The sequence below is a fragment of the Chelonia mydas genome, chromosome 4 (genome assembly GCF_015237465.2).
Source record: "Chelonia mydas isolate rCheMyd1 chromosome 4, rCheMyd1.pri.v2, whole genome shotgun sequence".
NCBI lineage: Eukaryota > Metazoa > Chordata > Testudines > Cheloniidae > Chelonia > Chelonia mydas.
The window spans coordinates 108,711,863-108,733,094 of record NC_057852.1 but is presented as its reverse complement, the minus strand read 5'-3'; the positions used below and the strand labels follow the sequence as shown (position 1 = coordinate 108,733,094).

The 21,232-nt window shown below is 41.1% G+C and overlaps 1 protein-coding gene across 8 annotated transcripts in view; it reads right to left on the bottom strand.

Moving 5' to 3' along the window:
* The window catches only part of KCNIP4 (potassium voltage-gated channel interacting protein 4), an 840,337-nt gene that overhangs the window by 112,016 nt on the left and 707,089 nt on the right, over positions 1-21,232 (bottom strand). Inside the window, exon 2 of one of the 8 annotated variants that reach the window (XM_043544587.1) lies at positions 4,846-4,947. The exons of the other annotated variants lie outside the window; for them this stretch is intronic. Within the exon in view, the coding sequence (XP_043400522.1) occupies positions 4,846-4,947 (102 nt within the window). The remainder of the gene's footprint in view (positions 1-4,845; positions 4,948-21,232) is intronic. 8 annotated transcript variants of the gene reach the window in all.

The following is a 21,232-nucleotide window of genomic DNA, read 5'->3' as shown; positions in this document are numbered from 1 at the left end:
ACCCTGTGGACGCGGCAGGTAAAGAAACTGGTCCGGCCCACCAGGGGCTTTCCCTGGACAAGCAGCGGACCGGCTTTGAGAACCACTGCTCTACTCTACCCCTTCCCAGACAGGGTGCTGCAGGGAAGGAGAGGGAGAGGGTCAGAGTAGAAGCACTGGTTGTCAAAGGAGGAGGGAAGGAAGGAAGGAGAGCCACCCTGAGCTGGCTGGGCTTATTTTGCTCCCTCTCTGCTCATGTGAGAATACTTTGGGTTGCTATAGGGAGGGAGAGAGCTCTGTCTACAGCATCTCCAACTTCTTACTCTGCCCTAAGAGGCCAACAAGTCCATCAGAGGGCTGGAGCTTCTTGGGTCATTGCAAGAATGGCTCCAGCTCCATCCAAAAGCATGTCACTAGTGTAAAAATTCAGAGAGTTGGCAAGGATGTGTACTTAACTTTAAACCTGGGTTTAGGTTGCATTAAAGTAATGAGAATTAAGCACATAGCTAAAATAAAGCACATATTTAAATGTTTTGCTGAACATGGATAGAATGCTGAATTGGGGCCATTATGCATGCAAGTACCTATCCATTTTCCATACAATATTATCTGAGTTGAGCAAAGAAATTAAGATTTAATGCACACAATTGTGTGCATGCCTGTTTTTATGGTCATCAAGTACTCGTTTTGAAATTATATCCCTTACAGTCACTTAAGAGTTCACAATATACACAACAAATTATGTTTTGGTAATGCTCACTTTCTTTCTAGAACTCTGAAATGCTGTCTGGCCAAACCCAATAGCAGTTATGTCAAAAGGTGATAATAAATAGTGATGATGAGTGTCTTCAGTTGCCTTGAAACTTAAAATTAGTGCTGTATTACTGACTAAAGCACAAAGAAAGATACTGACTCCAAGGTCCCTTTTTAATATTCTGTTCCCAAATACAGTTAACTTTTATCAGAGTAGCAGCCGTGTTAGTCTGTATTCGCAAAAAGAAAAGGAGTACTTGTGGCACCTTAGAGACTAACCAATTTATTTGAGCATAAGCTTTTGTGAGCTACAGCTCACTTCATCGGATGTGAGTAAGTAAGTTTTAAGTTATGTAAGTTTTACTTCAACTTACCTTACTTGGTGTACAACACCACTTATTAGCAAGCAAGTGCAAGTATCATGCTAAAAAATTCTTTGTAAATTTTTTTTTATTGTTTGTGCAACAATCCATTTTATTGGTGGGAGGGCAGATTACTATTACTTGTATATAGGGTTTATAATTTTACGTTTTAACTGATAAACACTGAAAGACACCCTGATACAAAAACGCCCACCAAAATCGATATTTATCCAATAAACACCAGAAAAACACTGTAAATCATTACTTGTACCTAAGGGCTGGTCTCCATGGAGCAGTATTGTGAACTAGGGGAGTGTGATTCTAAAGCACACTAACATATTACTCATTAATTGGTCTATGTAGACCCTGCTAGACACTAAAGGTTCCCTAGTGCACTTTAACATACTGCTTTTTGAAATAGTACATGCTAAACCACACTAGGGAACATTACAAAGAGATTACTCATTACAATATATACAGAGAAAGCCCCCAAACTCCCTGATTTTTTGACATTTACAAAAAAACTCAAAAATTGCTAAAAATAACCCCTGAAAAATGAAATTAATAAACCCTGAAAAACAGAAGCCTAGCCTAGCAAGAAGCATGCTAGGCTCTTCACAGGTATACAGAAAGGTTGCTCTCTTAACAGCTTAAATTGCAAACCTATAGTCATGATTAATACCAATGTTCAGTTGTTTTCAGTTTTAGATCACAAAGCATTTTGTAAAGATGGGAAAGTATCACAGTCTCCTACTGGCTTTTTGTATGTTACCATATAAAACATATATACAAAAGCCAGTAGGAGAAAACTTCAATCTCCCTGGACATTCAATAACACATTTAAAAGTAGCCACCCTTCAACAAAAAATACTTCAAAAACAGACTTCAAAGAGAAACTGCAGAGCTACAATTCATTTGCAAACTTAACACCATTAATTTGGGCTTGAATAGGGACTAGGAGTGGATGGCTCACTACAAAAGCAATTTTCCCTCTCGGTATTGACACCTCCTCCTCAATTATTGGGAGTGGACCACATCTACCTTGACTGAATTGGCCTTGTCATCACTGGTTCTCCACTTGTAAGGTAACTCCCTTCTCTTCATATATATATATATATGCCTGTATCTGTAATTTTCACTCCATGCATCTGGTTTTTACCCACAAAAGCTTATGCCCAAATAAATCTGTTAGTCTTTAAGGTGCCACCAGACTCCTCATTGTTTTTGAGCCAAGAATAAAAACCAAGTCTCCTGATACTCAGATTAGGCCCTATCCATTGGACAACATCATCTCCTGTTGACTTAAATGGGACTCCTCAAGTGAGTAATACTCTTCAGGATCAGTCGGTAGTGAGACAACTTATGAATGAATACAATGTGAGAGGTTTTCTATCACACTGTATTCAACTCCAAACCTAATTTCATAGAATCATAGAATATTAGGGTTGGAAGAGACTTGAGGAGGTCATCTAGTCCAATCCCCGGCTCAAAGCAGGACCAACAACAACTAAATCATCCCAGACAGGGCTTTGTCAAGCCGGGCCTTAAAAACCTCTAAGGATGGAGATTCTACCACCTCCCTAAGTAACCCATTCCAGTGCTTTACCACCCTCCTGGCGAAACAGTGTTTCCTAATATCCACCCTAGACCTCCCCCACTGCAACTTGAGACCATTGCTCCTTGTTCTGCCACCTGCCATCACTGAGAACAGCTTTGCTCCATCCCCTGTGGAACCCTCCCTTAAGTTAGTTGAAAGCTGCTATCAAATCCCCCCTCACTCTTTTCTTCTGCAGACTAAATAACCCCAGTTCCCTCAGCCTCTCCTAGTAAGTCATGTGTCCCAGCCCCCTAATAATTTTCGTTGCCCTCCCCTGGACTCTCTCCAATTTGTCCACATCCCTTCTGTAGTGGGGGAACCAAAACTGGACACAATACTCCAGCGCCAAATAGAGGAGAATAATCACTTCTCTCGATCTGCTGGCAACGGTCCTACTAATACAGTCCAATATGCCATTGGCCTTCTTGGCAACAAGGGCACACTGCTGACTCCTATCCAGCTTCTCATCCACTGTAATCCCCAGGTCCTTTTCTGCAGAACTGCTGCTTAGCCAGTTGGTCCCCAGCCTGCAGCGGTGCATGGGATTCTTCTGAACAATTTCCACTTTTAATTGTTCTTAACCTCCACCTATTTTTCCTTCTCTTTGTATTAAACCTCTAACTATTTTATCCTCTCTTTTTGGTTGTTTTGACTGCCTCTTTTTATTTATTTTTTGTTATTTTTCATTCCTATTCTGTTTTCACTTTTTTCTTTCTTTCTTTCTTATGGTTTTTAACCTTTGCTTATTTTCACTTGATTTTATTTCTCTCTTTCCTGTTGTCTCTTGTCTGTTTCCTCCAGTTTGTTTATAAACTTTCTATCCTCTCCAATTATACTATTTAAACTCCAATTGAGTATCACCCCCTCTGCAATTGTTGGTCTTAACCTTTCCTCTCCATGCTGACCCTTAGATTTCTTACCCAAGTCCCATACAACAGTCACACAGCCTGTGATTCTGTGCTGCATTCCAGAAACTTTGTATTATTCCTATGGCATAAAGGGGCAAGAAAGCATCCCAGCACCCTCCAGCTGGGAATTCCACCCATCACAAAGGGTTCTCCTAAGTGGCACAGGACTAGCATAATGGCCTTCCCCCGTGTAGGGGAAAGCTCTGTGTGTGGGAGGAAGTACAGAGAGACTGCCCTGTGCTCCAGCTATTTTGGGCTGCCAGGGTAGCCCATTGGTGGCTGTGGAAATCTATTATAAATTGGAATAGCCCCTGAGGCTGCTTACAGTTACACCAGGGACAGTGTAGGTGCTCTGCAAGTCTCAAATTCTGGGTGTGGCTAAGGGGACCCCCAGGTCTACACTTCTGGACCACTCACAATTGGGGCCAAAAAGTTACTCTTAAACCCGTTATTATGCTGACCAATTTATAGAGGAAGATCCTATTGTTGTTAAAGTGGATTTACTTCTATGCAATTTAGCCCATATACTATACCAGGATGAGGGGGTTCTGAGCAATTTAGTCTTTCACAGATAGAGTCACAGTACTTCTTTTTCTCTTTCTCTCACACATGCACTGTAAAGTATTACCTCCAAAGCAGTTCACTGTTAATTAGTTACAATTCCTTTTCCCCAGAATCAGTTATACTGGTATTGTTCTATGGGATGGCCATAAATGGCAGTTTAAAAACCATAACACCTTTGTCCCACACACAGACCAAGCATTTCATTTATCCAGTGAACTAATTCTTCATTGTTTATAGGGTGGGTGCAGCTGTGTTAGTCCCAGGATATTAGAAAGACAAGGTGAGTGAGGTAATATCGTCTATTGGACCAACTTCTACGGGTGAAAGGAGGATGATTTCAAACTTGTAAGCACGAAAGCTTGTCTCTTTCACCAACAGAAGTTGGTCCAATAAAAAGTTATTACCTCACCCACCTTGTCGCTCTAATTCTTAATTAGCTTTCAGAGGAAAAATACACAGCAGCTACCCACGGCAATGACACCTTGACGTCAATGTGAGCAAAGACAAAAATGCTGGGAGTTGACATACCCCTGCAGAATTACCTCTTAAACATCAGGAGATCGTGTGAGTCATTAGCAGATATCTTGTCTCCCAAATGAGCAGTTAACAACATCATTTTAAAAAGTATAGCTTGTGACACATGCAAACCTAAAAACAAAATCAAGAGAAAAATAAAACTTGCTTTGAATATCGGGAGATGTCGTTTTGGCAACCGAGCAGGGCAAGAGCTTCATAAGCCGCTCTTTAATGCTGCGTTTGGTACTGTTCTGAGCGTAGAGGAAACCTAGAAGATATATTATCAGGACTGTTAACATGGCCTTAAACACAGCTTATGTGCATGCTGCAAAACTCATCATGCCAAAATTCTGGTGGGTAAAAGGGACAGACAGCAGAGGGACAATTCCAGCTTGCAAAAGGCAATCAGAAATATTGAGCAGGACAACAAAATTGCTTGTCTTTGCATATTTTCTATCGGGGCATTTTCCTGAACATGTCCTTCTTTAAAAGTGTTTGTCTAGCATAATAAGGTGCAAAATGTAGACACTGACTCATGTCTTTAAAAGAGAACAAGAAGTGTGGGTGTTTTTAAAGATTTAAGTTACAAAATATTTACAAGCACTTCACTTTATTGTAATTATTTTAATTGCCATGTGATTCAAATATGAAAAAAAAACTGTTTTGTTGTCCCACGTAAAGGTTCTCCAACTCCACAAATGGGTTTGCATCAAATGTTTGGACCATATAATTCATTTAGCAACTGTGATCACCAGCTGGCACTTTTGCCTTTCCTGAAAATTACAATGCTACTCCATACCCAGCCATTCCTCCGTTCTTTGTCCTTTGACATATAAATAATTATAACTACTCATTACACATTTTTATATATAAATGACAAGAAATGAGGATATGGCTATTTAGTCAAAGTAAGTGTTAAGAAATGAGGAAGATTATTACTGGCACGAATGTTAGCCTGCATTAGTGGAAAAGGAGTGGCCAGAATAGATACCTGCGACTTCAAGCCCCTTGGGTACATGTTAAACAAAATGTACAACACACACAGACAATCTTCTAGACTGATGTTTAAGGCAAGAGACAGAGTTAAGCACTGTAAAGCAGATAACTGATTTATCTTCCTGAGCAAGGTAGTGCTCAATCTGGGTATTATGCAATTCCCACACTTCTCATCTCTACCACATACAGCTGACACAGGGCAGCACTTTTCCTGAGAGTTCCTGTTCTGGTAGCAGGGGTGAAGAATGAGTGGGGAAGGAATGAGGTGTGGTGAAGCCTATTGATGGTTCTGGCAGGACAGCTGCTACACCCTAGTGAACTGGATAATTTTGGGGTGTTCCAGCTGGGGTTCTGTGCTTGTGCTGAACGCTTGAGTGGAAAGTGTTATGAAGACAAGCCATGTAACTTCCTCTCGTCTCCTGAATCTGAGTGACTAGAACACAGACTGTCCATCCTACCACCGCCAGCAAGCGGAAACAGTCTGTGGAGCCTGCAGTGCTATCTGAGGAAATGAAAGTATTTTTAAAGGTTGATCTTTTAAAAAGATTTTAAAAATTAAAAACAAAGAAAAAAGTTGGGAAAATTTTTTAAAAAGTTGAGAGAAGTGAGGAAAGAAGGAAAGACTTTGATGGGGAGTGATGGGAGTGGGAGGAGGAAGGGAGGGAGAAGGCAAAAGATGCAAGTCACAGTCCTGAAGGGAAAGCAGATAGGGGAGAAAATCTGAGGCAATGTCAGCTTTTGTGAGTGGCTAGGGGGGCCCAGTTTCAGCACAGGGCCAAGGAAGTCTGAATTAACTCTTGGGGAATCTATTTTGAAAAACTGTTTAACAACAACAATTAATGCATTATTATTTGTATTACTGTAGTGCCCAGTGGCGCCACTCAGGATAGGGACCCCACTATGCTAGGCACTGCACAGACCCATCGTAACAGACCGTCCCTGCCTCAAGGAATGGCTCAAGCTTCAAAGATTATTTTGAATATAAAAGTGACCCATGAAACTCAGATTGTCTTTTGACTGGCAGAGTAGCTAGGCTGTCTAACAACTGTGTTGTGAGCTAGATATAGATCTAGCTTGCTGAAGAGTCTTGTTTTATCTTTATTATTTTGTTTTGTGTTACTAATTCTGGAAACAATGCATTCCAGTGAAACTTAATCCTAACTCATCAACTTTATTACTATTTACTACCTATATAGTTCTGCAGACGTGCGAGGTATTTTACAAAACCAATAAAACATGTATTCCTTCTCCTAAAGAGCTTGCAATCCAAGACCCTGGATTTGCTACCCTTGTGCCCATAGAATTCAATGGAGTCCATGTGGGCTTAACTGTAGCTCATCTACTTGCATCATCAATGCCAAAGGTAAATTGAGAAAAACTGGAAGAGATGACAATACAAGAAGGGGTAAACAAGAGGTAGAACAGCATAATTTTGTTCTCACATTGAAGACTACTGCATATATCTTCAGGGTTACAAAGAACGTTTTTGTTTATAAAGATTTTACACTAAGAATGGGTATAAAGTAAAGGGTGGCCAATCTTCTCATAGCACAGTGAATCAGCAAGCAAGCTTATACCCTCTGGTGGCTGCAATGAGTTCATCCTGGGATCATACAGGCATCTCTGATGCTACAGCCACCCAGTACAACCCTCGCAACCTCCAAGGAATCTCCACCCACATTTTGTGAATGTTTAACCTGAAGGATTGCTTCCCTGAAACATTGAGATGACATATGGAACAGTTTTCATGAAGAAGCGCAAGTCCGTACCCTCAGAATGGAGGATGGGGACTGTACATACAAGACAATTTAGGTGTCCAGCTCCATAACTACAGGTCAGTGAGTTCAATAAGTAATTATAATGGACAACATGGTAACCATTTTTAGTATTGTAGAGGAAAATGTAAAGTGTCTAAGTTAATAAATTTTTTAGAAGTGAATTTAGTGCTGGTAAAAGTTGACAGAGTGGCCATTATTTATCCACAGAATACAGTACAAATTCCTCACACTGCCCAGCCAGTGTGTCTCAAACATAACCTGTAGGAATCTAGAAGATGACAGAGCAAGGTTGTTCACTGCCCTACCATGTGCCCTGACTCTGCATTGAAAAGCACAGTAGAATCATTCTGGGTCGGATTATGAAACTCACTCTTTCACCTTACTTCATGAGTAGCTCCATTGATTTCAATGGATCTGTTCATAGAGTAAAGTACTATTCAACACAGTATGTCAATCTGGCCATATGCATGCTCAGTTTTTTAATCTCTGCTGAGATTGTGCGGGAAAAAAAAACAGTTAAGGCCAAATATTGTAGTATTTTGTTGTGAAATACTGTAGACATCTGCCCACTGCGAAATAGGCTGTGAAAACTGAAGTGCTAGTAGATAACAACAGTACTACTTAGCATATCTATAATGATTCATAGGCCTGATTTTCTCAACTCTTCTTGGTTTGGTTTATTTAAGGGCTTATCTTCAATGCAAAGTTAGCTTGGGTCTTACTCAGGGGTTGCCCCAACCTGGCTCCCATCTATACACAAACCCTCTGGCCTGACTGTGGTGCACATTTATACCCGAGCTAGCTAGCCTTTCCTAGGGCTAGGCTAAAGCTCATGTGCTGCTTACACTTGGGCTGATAATTCACCCACTTTGCAATGAAGATACAAGCTAAACCACTGGAGTGCTGATAGTCTACCAATGCCTCCCATTTGCCCAGGACAGACAACTTCTTCCACAATTCACTAGGAAAGAATCATAGAGCAGTTCAGCCTCCTACAGCACTAGAGAACCATATGACTCCAGAAGTCCTAATGCCTGACGCAGTAAGTACTATACCAGTGTGGACTCATCAACTCAGATGGCTTTGCAATGTGGCTGGTCAGACCTGAGCAAGGCTAACCCAGGTACTGATCACCCAGGTTAACTTTACTATAAAGACATATTCTAAGAGTGGCTTTTGTTATTTACTATAAACCATATTCTCTTACAATGGCATAACTCCAAAGGTCAACGGAGTTATTACAGATTTACACTGGGTAAGAGCAGAATTTGACCCTATGATTATAAGTAGGGCTGTCGATTAATCGCAGTTAACTCACGCGATTAACTCAAAAAAATTAATCGTGATTAATCACAGTTTTAATCACACTGTTAAACAATAGAATATCAATTCAAATTTATTAAATATTTTGGATGTTTTTCTATATTTTCAAATATATTGATTTAAATTACAACATACAAAGTAGACAGTACTCAGTTTATATTGTTATTTTTTATTACAAATATTTGCACTGTAAAAATGGCAAACAAAAGAAATAGTATTTTTTCAATTCACCTCATACAAGTAGTGTACTGCAATCTCTTTATGGTGAAAGTGCAACCTACAAATGCAGATTTTTTTTGTTACAATAATTGCATTCAAAAACAAAACAGTGTAAAACTTTAGAGCCTACAAGTCCACTCAGCCCTACTTCTTGTTCTGCCAATCGCTAAGACAAACAAGTTTGTTGACATTTATGGGAGATAATGCTGTCTGCTTCTTATTTGCAATGTCACCTGAAAGTGAGAACAGGCGTTCGCATGGCACTTTTGTAGCCGGCATTGCAAGGTATTTATGTGCCAGATATGCTAAACATTCATATGCCCCTTCATGCTTCAGCCACCATTCCAAAGGACATGATTCCATGTTGATGATGCTCGTTAAAAAAATAATGCATTAATTAAATTTCTGGCTGAACTCCTTGTGGGAGAATTGTTTGTCTCCTATGCTGTTTTACCCACATTCTGCCATATATTTCATGTTATATCATCATCAGATGATGACCCAGCACATGTTGTTTGTTTTAAGAACACTTTCACAGCAGATTTTACAAAACACAAATAAGTACCAATGTGAGATTTCTAAAGATAGCTGCATCACTTAACCCACGGTTTAAGAATCTGAAATGCCTTCCAAAATCTGAGAGGGACAAGATGTAGAGCATGCTTTCAGAAGTCTTAAAAGAGCAACACTCCGATGCAGAAACTACAGAACGTGAATCACTAAAAAAGAAAATCAACCTTCTGCTGGTGGCATCTGACTCAGATGATGAAAATGAACATGCATCGGTGCACGTTGCTTTGGATGGTTATTGAGCAGAACCCGTTATCACCAAGGACACATGTCCTCTGGAATGGTGATTGAAGCATGAAGGGCCATATGAATCTTTAGTGCATCTGGCACATAAATATCTTGAGACAGTGTCTACAACAGTGCCATGTGAATGCCTGTTCTCACTTTCAGGTGATATTGTAAACAAGAAGCGGGCAGCATTATCTCCTGCAAATTTAAACAAACTTGTTTGTCTGAGCAATTGGATGAACAAGAAGTAGGACTTAGTGGACTTGTAGGCTCTAAAGTTTTACATTGTTTTATTTTTGAATAGTTTTTTTGTGTACATAATTATACATTTGTAAGTTCAACTTTCATGATAAAGAGATTGCACTACTGTACTTGTATTAGGTGAATTGAAAAATACTATTTCTTTTGGTTTTTACAGTGCAAATATTTGTAATAAAAATAAATATAAAGTGAGCACTGTACACTTTGTATTCTGTGTTGTAAGTGAAATAAATATAGTTGAAAATGTAGAAAACATCCAAAACTGTTTAAATAAGTGATATCCTATTATTGTTTAACAGTGTGATTAAGCGTGATTAATTTTTTTAATTGTGCCATTAATCATGATTTTTTTTTAATCGCTTGACAGCCCTATTTATAATCCAACTCAAAAACAACTCACCAGATGACATCAAGGCAGTAATGGAAGAAACAAAACCACAAAACCTCAGGCGGTTCTCCCTTTAGTGGTGGTGATAAATTAATTACAGTACCTTGAAAATTTATTCACATGGTTAGCCAATATTATACAAGGTAGAACTCCATTTATCTGACCCTCCATGTTAACCACAACCAGCGGCACACTGGTCCATAAGGGGGCAAACTCTCCTGTGGTCACTAGATGGCGCTGCAACATTGCACTTTTCTGTTCTCCGGTTTATCTGGATTTTTATTATCCGATCTGGTCCTGGTCCCAGTCCCAGTTAGATCAGATAAATGGGATTCTGCTATACTTCTAAAAGTTATACTATACTTATACTATACTACATGCCATACTCCCAAGTTTGCTTTGCAAATCATGCCAAGCATATATTGGAAATATATTTGTAGTAAACCGTGCGCAATCTCTGTTCCTTGTACATGTAGAAACTGGGAAAAACAAGATTTGATAAATATGAGCAGTGCTAGTTATATGTTTTAGGGATAACAGGTATAAGATGCCTTTGTGATGTGCAAAATAATTGGAAACTAGATAAGAACAGGTGTTTAAGGTCTTTAGTTAATCAAGTAGAATTTTCTATCTGTTGTAAACAGCTGAGGTATAAAAACCAGATAGTAATTGTAATAAATTTGGAATAATGAAGACTGGGTAAATTATCAACTTCTTTTCTATTGTGCTGATTTATATAATCTGATTGAACCAAGTTATCTGACATCTTATCAATAAAGAATTGAACCAATGGTATCAACAATGTTTTCTACATTCTTTTTTCCTTAACTTTCCTCACCTTTCCTCTCTTTTTGTAGGCTTCATTTACCATCTTAACATTGGCAAAGGCTGTATGTGAGCAGCTCCCAATTACAATCCTGTTCCATTTTTCACTTGGCAGTAGCTGCTGTCACCAGCTGGTGAGGGCAATGTTCTCAACTTTCTGTGACCAAATCCATAGCTAAATTACCCTCTATTTCTGTCCACTTCACAGGTTTCAAGTCACCTAACCAGCAAACCAGTTGCCATTGCCAATGCATTACCAGCCTAGCTTAAAATATTAATTACAGGTTAAGTACATAAAGGAAAACAAATACAAAAGCAAATAATGAGAAAAAAATCACACAAAATAAGATTAAAGATAATAGTTGAAAGGCAGAAAGAAAACACATTGTTTCAAAGCATCAAGAATACATTTCATCTTTAGAAACCTTGAAATCAACCTTGAAACCTGAAAATAAATCATAGATTCATACATCTGTGCTGCTCCATTTTAGACTCTCCAGAAGAGAATAGTGTTACAAGCATGTAGTCATTTTTCTCTCGTGACACACACTCTCTCATACCAAGGATGCTATTACATATAAATGTCAGATAGCAGCAGCAGAAGATGAGACATGAATTATGGGTGAAGTGAGTATTGATGGCAATAAATGTTTTTTCACAGGAAAAACATTATCTAAATTATAATTATGGTCCCTTTCTGCCTTTATTTCTCTCAGTTTCAGTCTGGAAAAGCTGCGTACAGAGTAATCTTTCTTACTTATTTTCCTGGGCAGAGAAATCAAGCAGAGTACTGTTTCATAATTTACAGCCCTGTTTAGATCACAAGTCACGTTTTTGAACTATAGTTACTGTTTTTCTTCCTGGCATGTAAGTCTACAGATGGCAAGTGAATAAAATAGCAAATAATATTTTCCCTTAGACATTATGTCTCCTCTGGATCAGTAATTATCACAGAGTCATGATAGGTGGGGGAGGCAATGAGGCTTAGGGTACATCCCCTTTTGTACCAATGATTGGGTCATTTTTCTTTGTAAGGAGGAAAATCCCCATGCTCTAATACTCCCAAATGTGATTTTTTTGGAGGATGGTTAGTACAAGTCCCATAAAACCACGCAGTTAATGAATCATGCCTAGCTGCGCAGGTCACACTTCCAAACTAATATTTTACTAGCAGGTGACAGTCTTGTACAATAATTAGATGAGTGGTGTCTCATGTAGGCACCTTGTAGTGGGCCCAGTTTCAGCTGTACAACTCATTTTCTCCCAAAGTCAAAACAGCTGGCAGTCCCAATATGGTGCTCAGGGGTAAGCTCAGATGGAGAGGAGATGGGGACAAAAGAAAGTTTAGTTTCATTTTCACGGTTCATGACTTGTGCAGGCAGCCAAGGCATAATCCTCACAGGGACTACTTATGTAACCAAACTGGACAAGCAATATAATAGTTTACAACATAATTATCATGCCTGACCAGCCAAGTCTCTATGGTAGAGGCAAAAACAGAGCTCCTAGAGCTGTCAGCTGGCTGTTCTTTATAACTATGGCCAGCCTAAGCATTTTTTGCCAGGCCTGCAAGTTACCACCAGTTATATATCCCCTGTATTTTTTTAAAAAACAATTCCTGTCCTCTCCTCCCCTACCAAAAAACTAACAATGGTCGCACACAGTATGTCCCCATCAGCTTCATAGAATGCAGAGTTGTGTAAACCCAAGAAAATCTGTCACCTGAAGGAGCCACTAAGAAGCTGAATTGATTAAACTAATGGCAAGATGGGCAAACATATGCATTTCAGGAACCATTGCAGAGATTGGTCATACAACACTGGAGTTGCTCTCCCACCCATGAAACCTATCTGTGTGCAACCACTTCAAATCAGCCTTCTATAAGAGTCACAGTCATGTGCAGTCTAAGACTCTGGGCATTGAAAGGCAAGCCTACAGCCAGCACAGCTGTACAATGCTGCTACTGACCTGGATGAGAGACAGGCATCCACTTTTCTGCTCACCTTCACGGAACTACAGGTGAGAATGAGATGCTGTGGGGCGGAGGGCTTGGAAACAAAGATTATGTGTGGGTTGAGAGAAAGGCCTGAGAATTACTAAATGTGCCAAACAGAGGAAGTGGGAGATATGAGGGTTTGAATTAGGAAGGCAAGAGGAAAAGGGAAATGATGGAAGGAGAGAGGACGAAAGAAGGCATGATAAAGATGAAGAAATGGAAAAAAGACAAAGCATAAGAAGAAGTTACTCACCTTCTGCAGTAATGATGGCTCTTCGAGATGTGTCCCCCTATCGGTGTTCCACTGTTGGTGTGTCTGCATCCTTGTGCTGCTGATTGGAAAATTTTGGTAGCAGTGTCTGTCTGGCCCCTCACTGAAGGCTGGGGCTTTGGAGTCAAGTCTGTTATGGATGATGGTACCGTGGTGCCAAATTTGGCATCTGCAGCAGAGTCCCCCAGGATGGCATAGTGTTCTGCAAAGGTATGTGCCGATACCCAGGTAGCTGCTCTGCAGATTTCTGATATAGGGATACCCTTGGAGAAGGCGATGGATGAGGAAACCGGTCTCGTAAAATGTGTGCAGACTGTAGATGGAGGTACTAAGTTGGAACCTGGTAACAGAGTTTAATATAGTTCAAGAGCCATTTAGAGAGTCTTTGAGCTGAAATCGCTGTGCTTTTGGACCTGTCTGAAATGGAGAGGAGGAGTCTCAGAGATTTTCTAAAAAATCTTGTCCAGTGCAAAGAAAAGACCAATGTTCTCCTTACATCTAGCATATGGAGGATGGCTATTATCCTGCTTAGGCTTAGGATAAAAGGTTGGCAGGTGAATGTGTTGGTTCACATGAAATCCTTGGGGGTGAACTTTGGATGTGGTCTAAGCGTGACTTTGTCAGGGAAGAACACTGTGAATGGGGGATGTGCCATCAGGGCCACTATCTCCCCTATCCTTCTTGCCGAGGTGATGGCAATTAGGAATGATATCTTCACGGAAAGGCGAGTTAAAGAACAAGTGGCCATGGGTTCAAAGGGGAGTCTAATCAGTCATTGTAACACTAGATTGAGGTCCCATTGTGGGGTAGGAAGCTTGGGTTGGAAAAAGAGGTCCAACTACGCCTTTGAGAAACCTCTTTGTAATCAGGTGGGGAAAAAATTGAGTACCCTTCTAGAGTCCCAATTTCTTGAGATCCAACATATCGTCTAGGACTATGGGTAGGGTAGCCATATCTGGTGTGGCCATATCTTTTGGACTGGCATCAGATCTGGAACCTAGTCCACTTCTGTAGATAAGTACGATAGGTAGTCATTTTCCTACTGTGTAATAACACTTCCTGGACCTCTTCAGAGCATGATGTCTCAATGAGCTGGAACCATGAAGACTCTGAGGCTATATTATCCACAGGTTGGGATGGAGAGTGCATCTCTTGTTCTGCAAGAGGAGGTAAGGAATGATCAGAAGAGTCATTGGTGGATACAGAGCCATTTGTGACACATAAGGGTACCATGTCTGTCTGGACCAGGTGGGAGAGATCAGTAGGATGTTTGCTTTTTCTCTTTTTTACTTTCAACAAGACTTTCAGCAATAGAGGGAATGAGTGAAAGGCATAAAGGAGACCCCTAAACCATGAGAAGCGGAGAGAGTCCCTCATGGAATGCTGGCCAATACCCACTCTGGAGCAGTACAGTGGGCATTTCTTGTTCCAGTAAGAAGTGAACAAGTCTATTATTGGTGGCTCCCATCCCTGGAATATGTTGTGGAGTATCACTGAGTCCATCTCCCACTCATCGTCATGTAGGAATTTGTGTCTGAAATGGTTCACTATCATGTTATGTACTCCTGGTAAGTAAGCCACTGATATTGTAACGTTATAGGAAATGCACCAACTCTATAGCTTTAGTGCTTCCATACAAAAGGAGGGTGAGCTGGCACCTTCTTGATGGTTTATGTAATACATAAAGGCTATATTGTCTGTCATGACCTTTGTGTGTGTACCTCTGATCATTGGCAAGAAGTGAGCACAGGCATTCCTGACTGCTCTGAGTTTGAGTAAATTGATGTGAAGGCACGTCTTGGATGGAGACCATTTGATCATTGAGATGTGCAACCCATCCTATGAGGGATGCTGTGGTGGTGAGAATTAGTGATGGGGGAAGTTTGAGCAAACTGGATTCCCATGCAAGAGTTTGCTGGGTCTTTCCACCAATTCAGGGATTCTTTGATTTTAGTGGGCATCAATAGCAGTTTGTCTAGGTTGTTCTTGTTCATTCTGTAAACCGAACTGAACCATGATTGCAGGCATCTCATGCAGAGTCTGGCATGAGGTATCACCAATGTGCCCATGGCCATGAAGTTGAAGGCAATGTCTGGCTGATATTTGGGGGCTGGATTGCACTCTAAGCGAGGAGAAACGGAGGAATCTGTGTGTAGGAGGAGCACTCTTGCTCGGACAGAGTTCAGGTCTGCTCCTATGAATTCTAGTCTCTGTACCAGTTTTAATGTAGATTTTTGTGCATTGATTTGCAGACCCAGGTTCTTGAACAGATCCAGGGTAGTCTGAGTAACTCACTGGACTTCGGCAAAAGAACACACCCAGGGGAGGCAATTGTCCAGGTAAGGGTAAATCATAATGTCCTGGGAGCGTAAGTGAGCCACCACCATGAGAGGACCTTTGAGAATACTATGGGGGCCAATGAGAGGCCAAAAGGGAGTACTCTGTACTGGTAGTGGTCTTGGCCTAGTATGAATCTGAGGTATCATCTGTGACTCGGTATGTCTGACATGTGGAAGTAAGCATCTTATAGGTCGAGTGCCGAGAACCAGTCTCTCTTTTCTAACGCTGGAATAATTGTCACCAATGTGACCATCCTGAACTTCTGAGCCTTGACAAATTTGTTGAGTGCTCTGAGGTCTAATATGGATCTCCAATCTCCCTTTTTCTTGAGTATCAGGAAGTAGTAAAAGCCTTTGCTTCTTAAATGTATGAGCACCAACTCTATGACTCCTATGCTGAAGAGACGGTCTATCTCTTGTAGCAGGCTCCCTGAAGAGGGATGGGGAAGGGTGAATGGGTGGGGGAGGGACGTGAATAATCTCCAACCTCCATTTGTCAGAGGTTATCTGTTCCCAGGTGCTGCAGAACGGGGTGAGACGGCATCCATAGGGATGAGAGAGGTTTTCTAGCATTGGATGTTATTGAGGAGAGTGGTCTGTGGGGACCTCAACCAACCTGACAAAACTGTCATTTTTAAATGGATGGCTGTGAAGAACTAGGTTGAGAGCCCAACAGTTTCCATTTGGGGAACCTGGACTTCTTTCTCTGAGGTTCATATGATCTCTGAGATGAATATTATGGTGAACAAGGTCTGAATGAAGGCTGAGGATTATATTTCTCTTCTGCCCAGATTCTGAGCCATCAAGGAGTCTTTTAAAGTGTGAAGAGAAATGTCCATCTTGGGAGGTAACAGTTTTGTACCTTCAAAGAGAAGGTCCTCCCCAGTTGTTTGCACCTCTTTGGGGAACCCAGATAAGTGCAGCCAAGAGGCTCGTCTCATCACGACGGCAGTCAAGATGGAGCATGCCACCATGTCAACTGTGTCAAGTGTAGACTAAAGTGATGTCTTTGCTGCCAGTTAGATTTAATTAACAATGGCCTTACATTGCTCTTTGTGCAACTCTGGGAGCTGCTCAATAAAGGAATTGAGTTTTGAGTAGTTTAAGAAATTTTATTTTGCTGTTAAGGCTTGATAGTTTGCAATATGGAACTGAAGAGTGGCTGATGAATATGTTTTTCTCCCAAAAAGATCTAGATACTTCCAGTTCTGGTTGTAGTGAGTGGATTTGAAATGTGCTGGCAGCCTCCACATCCATGATGATCAAATTGAGAGGCGGGTGGGAGAAGAGAAATTCCATGTCTTTTGCTTGGATGTAATACTTTTTGTTGGCCTAATTGCATATTGGCAGGACTAATGCAGGGTTCTGCCATATGAGTTTGGCAGGGTCCAAGAGGGCCTTGTTAATAGGGAGGGCTACTTTGGACAAGGTAGAAGAATGTAAAATGTGCACTAGTTTGTAGTGTGACTGGTTACCTCCTGTAGTGCTATCTGCAGTGCCTCTGCCACTCACTGGGCCAGCTCCTGAAACATCTTAAAGTCATCTGCCAACGATGGTAGAGGGGGCATCACCATCTCATCTGGTGAGGACGATGAGAAATTAGTCGGGTAGGGGGTAGCTTCCTCTTTGACTTCAGCCTCTTGTTCCTCTCAATTGTTCAGGGGGTTTGCATGCCCTTGATGCAGCAGCCAAAGGAGAATGTCTCTTTGGCTCTTTATAAGCCACACTAGAGCCACGGGAGGCATGGTGCCTGCCAATGGTCTCAGTAGGGCCACTGAGAGGGTAGGAAGAGGCCTGGTGCTTGGTACCATGGCTGCCCATACCAAGGAGGCTGGGTGGTGGGATAGTATGACTGAGGTCCATACTGGAATTGGGTGAGAGAAGAGGCAAGAAACCATGTCTTCTGGCTCACTATCTGACTCAATGGATGAAAAAGTGGGTGTACAGCATGATGTTGCCAGCAAGTCTGGAGTTCCGGGTGGACTCGATACCTGGGCCCTGGTACTGAGTAAATGTGAATCCGGTGCATCAGACACCAAAGGTTTGTCACGTACTGGAAGTCCAGCGGTGTCAAAGGTGTCGGCACTGGTGGTGGCTGTCAGTGCACAGATGTCTACATCAAAGGAGTCGGTGATTTGGACCTGATAGTACGGTCCCCCGGTACCTGGCAAGCCAAAGACAGTACCGACACCAATGTCTGTACCAAAGGAACCTTCCCCAGGGTGGATTCTCTGAATTTCTCAGATCCAGTCACTGTTGATTCCTTGTTCATGCCCACTGGGTACTTTGGCAGGCCAACGTGCTTAGGTGGGGTGGTACCACGCAAGCCTAGGTACTGGAGTTAAACGGCTTCAGTGCCGTTGGTACCGATGAGACCGAGTGAGCCAGGGATCATTTTCAGCTCAGTCAGGGCTTGCTGGGGGACTCATGGCCCTCTTCTTAGAGGCCTTATGTGAATGGCTCATGGGCATCTTCTTGGGCTCACCTCCCTTAGAGTAGAGGGTTGTGGTAAGGCTTCCCACCATCTGGGGTCTTGGAGTGGCTCAGAGGGTGATTCAAAGGCTGCCTCCATTAGGAGATGCTTGAGTCTCAGTTCTCTATCGTTTCTGGATCTGGGCTTCAGTTGTTGGCACAAACCACAGTTCTGTAGAATGTGGTTCTCTCCCAGGCAGCGGACGCACCGAGAGTATCCGTCAGTCACCGAAATAGATTCCTTGCTTCTGAGACACTCCTTGGAACCCGGTGAACCAGGCATACACCATCTGGGGGGGGGGTCTCCAGATGGGGTGTGTTTGTGTGTGTGTGCCAAAGAAAAACAAAGTCTAAAATAAAGGGGGATTCTTTTGATAATAAAGATAAAGGAGTAAAGTAAAGAAAGGAGAGCTCCAAAAAGGTAGCTAAAATTAACAATTCTGAAGAAGTTAATGATCTGCGCTAATGGAGCTAAAGCTCCAACTCTAGCCAGGGGCAATTGAGAAGGAACTGAGGAGTGTTCGACTGTGCAGCATTGGTTAGCCTCATGGCAGAGCACGGGGGAGGGGGAGGGCAATGCATGCACAGACCAAACAGACACTGCTACCAAAATTCTCCGATCAGCAGGGCAGGGACACAGAGACACACCTACAGTGGAGCACCCGTAGGGATACTACTCTAAGAAGAAGAGGGAAAATGGCTACCCTTGTTGCCTTCCCTTTTCCTGTGCAAAACTCCCTAACCGCCTTCTAACTATACCACATAGTCCCCTCCTACCATGGACAAACATCCAGTTTTTAAACAGGAAAATCTGGTCATCCTATAAATAAACTATTAATATTTTTGAACATAAACCCCATCTCAAACTATTAGAGATGTTTCCAGTCACTTGAACTTAGGCAGCTGAGAGTTTAAGAGCGATCACTAAGTAAACAGTTGAGAAATGTACCAATGCCCTAATAATATTGGATTCATTTTATCACACACACAGAGCATGTGCATAAAATTAAATGACTTATTATGGCAATGGCTATATTTAATCAGCTTAACCTTGGAAGTCTAGTTTGAATTAAATGTGAAGTGGGTGAGCAGGTGGCGAGGTTCACATTAGACCAGACTGCATCGAATTAATCTTTTGGACATTGTAGTAGCATCCAGTTTCATCACCTTCTGCTCCTGGTAGGTATTGGATGAATATAAAGCAAGCTATTTAACCAATTGTAACAGATACAAATCATGACAGACCTACAAAAACATCAAGAAAGTTCTCTCGGGGGAAGGGGAGGAGGGAGAAATAGACTTAAGAAGAAAAAGAAGGTTCCAAATTAGAGGTGAAATTGCAATATGAGACAAAAGTAATCTTGGGAGAGCAAGGGGGTAGGCATGCAATTTTAAAAACTGTAAAAGTAACTTAAGCCCCTATAACAGTTTCAGGGCAGGTTCCTTTTCTGAAGCTTCTCCAAAGCCAAGTAATCTCCATTTTTCATTTTCAGTCTGGGATGCTCAAAAGCATTCTGGGGAAGAACCTGAAATACTGAACTAGAGAACTTAATAGCCAACAACCCTCCGAATATAATGCTCTTTCTCAATAGCCTGAGACAACTACATAGCCTACTTTTCAATTTCTGCTCTGACTGGGACATAATTGTACTGTATTTCTGAAAAGAAAATATTTACAAGTAGACTTCTTTTGAAAGACAAACTAGTGAATACAAATGTCTGGTAGAATCAGGACTCCCTGATACCAACCGTATCAGATAGTTTTATTTCATATTCAGGAATGCCTGGTTTCCCAGAAGAGGACTGTGATAGCTTTATTCCAGCACTTCAACATTTTACAGAAAGGATGAATGATACAGGTATAGATAAATATAGTGGGATAATATGGGTCATTTGCCAAATCACACTCTGACTCATTAAAGATAACTAGAATATTGTAGTTCAATATACAGTAGAACAGCTTTAATAGCATTTTCATTGCTACCCTCTACCTAGAGAGTTCCTAAGCAACCAGTGGAGGTTATATAGTTAAGCATCAGTCCTTGTTTTTCAGAGTGGGTAAGGATCACTTATGACCTCTTGATTTTTAAACTTGCCATGGACTTTGTCCGGCTTACTTCACAGAAATTCTTTCTATTTTATTCTCCACTCTCAATACTCACCTCCATCCCTCCACACAATCTCATCACCAATGGTATGATACCCTTCTCCTACATAATGATGCTATCTGTAACTGCCTTTCTATGTTTTTCCTTATCATCAGCTTTCTCTCTCATTTCTAAGATTATCTCAAAATAGCTTTTGTTCCTTGCTTTTGATTGTGCTCTCCTGTGTTATTATTATTTAACTCTTGAAAGCATTTGGGAGATATTCTATCACATCATCCTAGTACTTGAATTGAGGTAACCTGTTTTGTTTTGGGTTTTTTTGTATATTCACATAATGTGTAATTGTTTCTTTTTTTAAAAAAAAGCCCTAAAGAATTCAGCTTCAACATGAATTTTGCTAAAACAGCGAGAACTGCAAATGGCCTTGATGATGAAGCTAAAATTTAAAGCATTATTAAAATTGACCATAAAAATGCAAACTACTCCTATTGGCAAAAAAGATTCCCAAATGGAAGGATATAATATAATCAAAAAATTGGGAGCAGAGAAGAATTTACTGCTGAGAAAACTATTTCTTATACAGGGTATAGTAAAGACTTGAAATAGCTAATCTAGATGGAATAGTAAAAGAAAAGCAACAAACGGACATAAAGAAGTATGTTCTGCAGAGAATCTGAAACATTTCTTCTGGTGGATGGTAGAGAAGTAAAGGCAACAAAAAAGTGGAAACAAGAAAAATAAAACAGGCACAATGATTCCTTTGGCTGTTTCACCTTGAC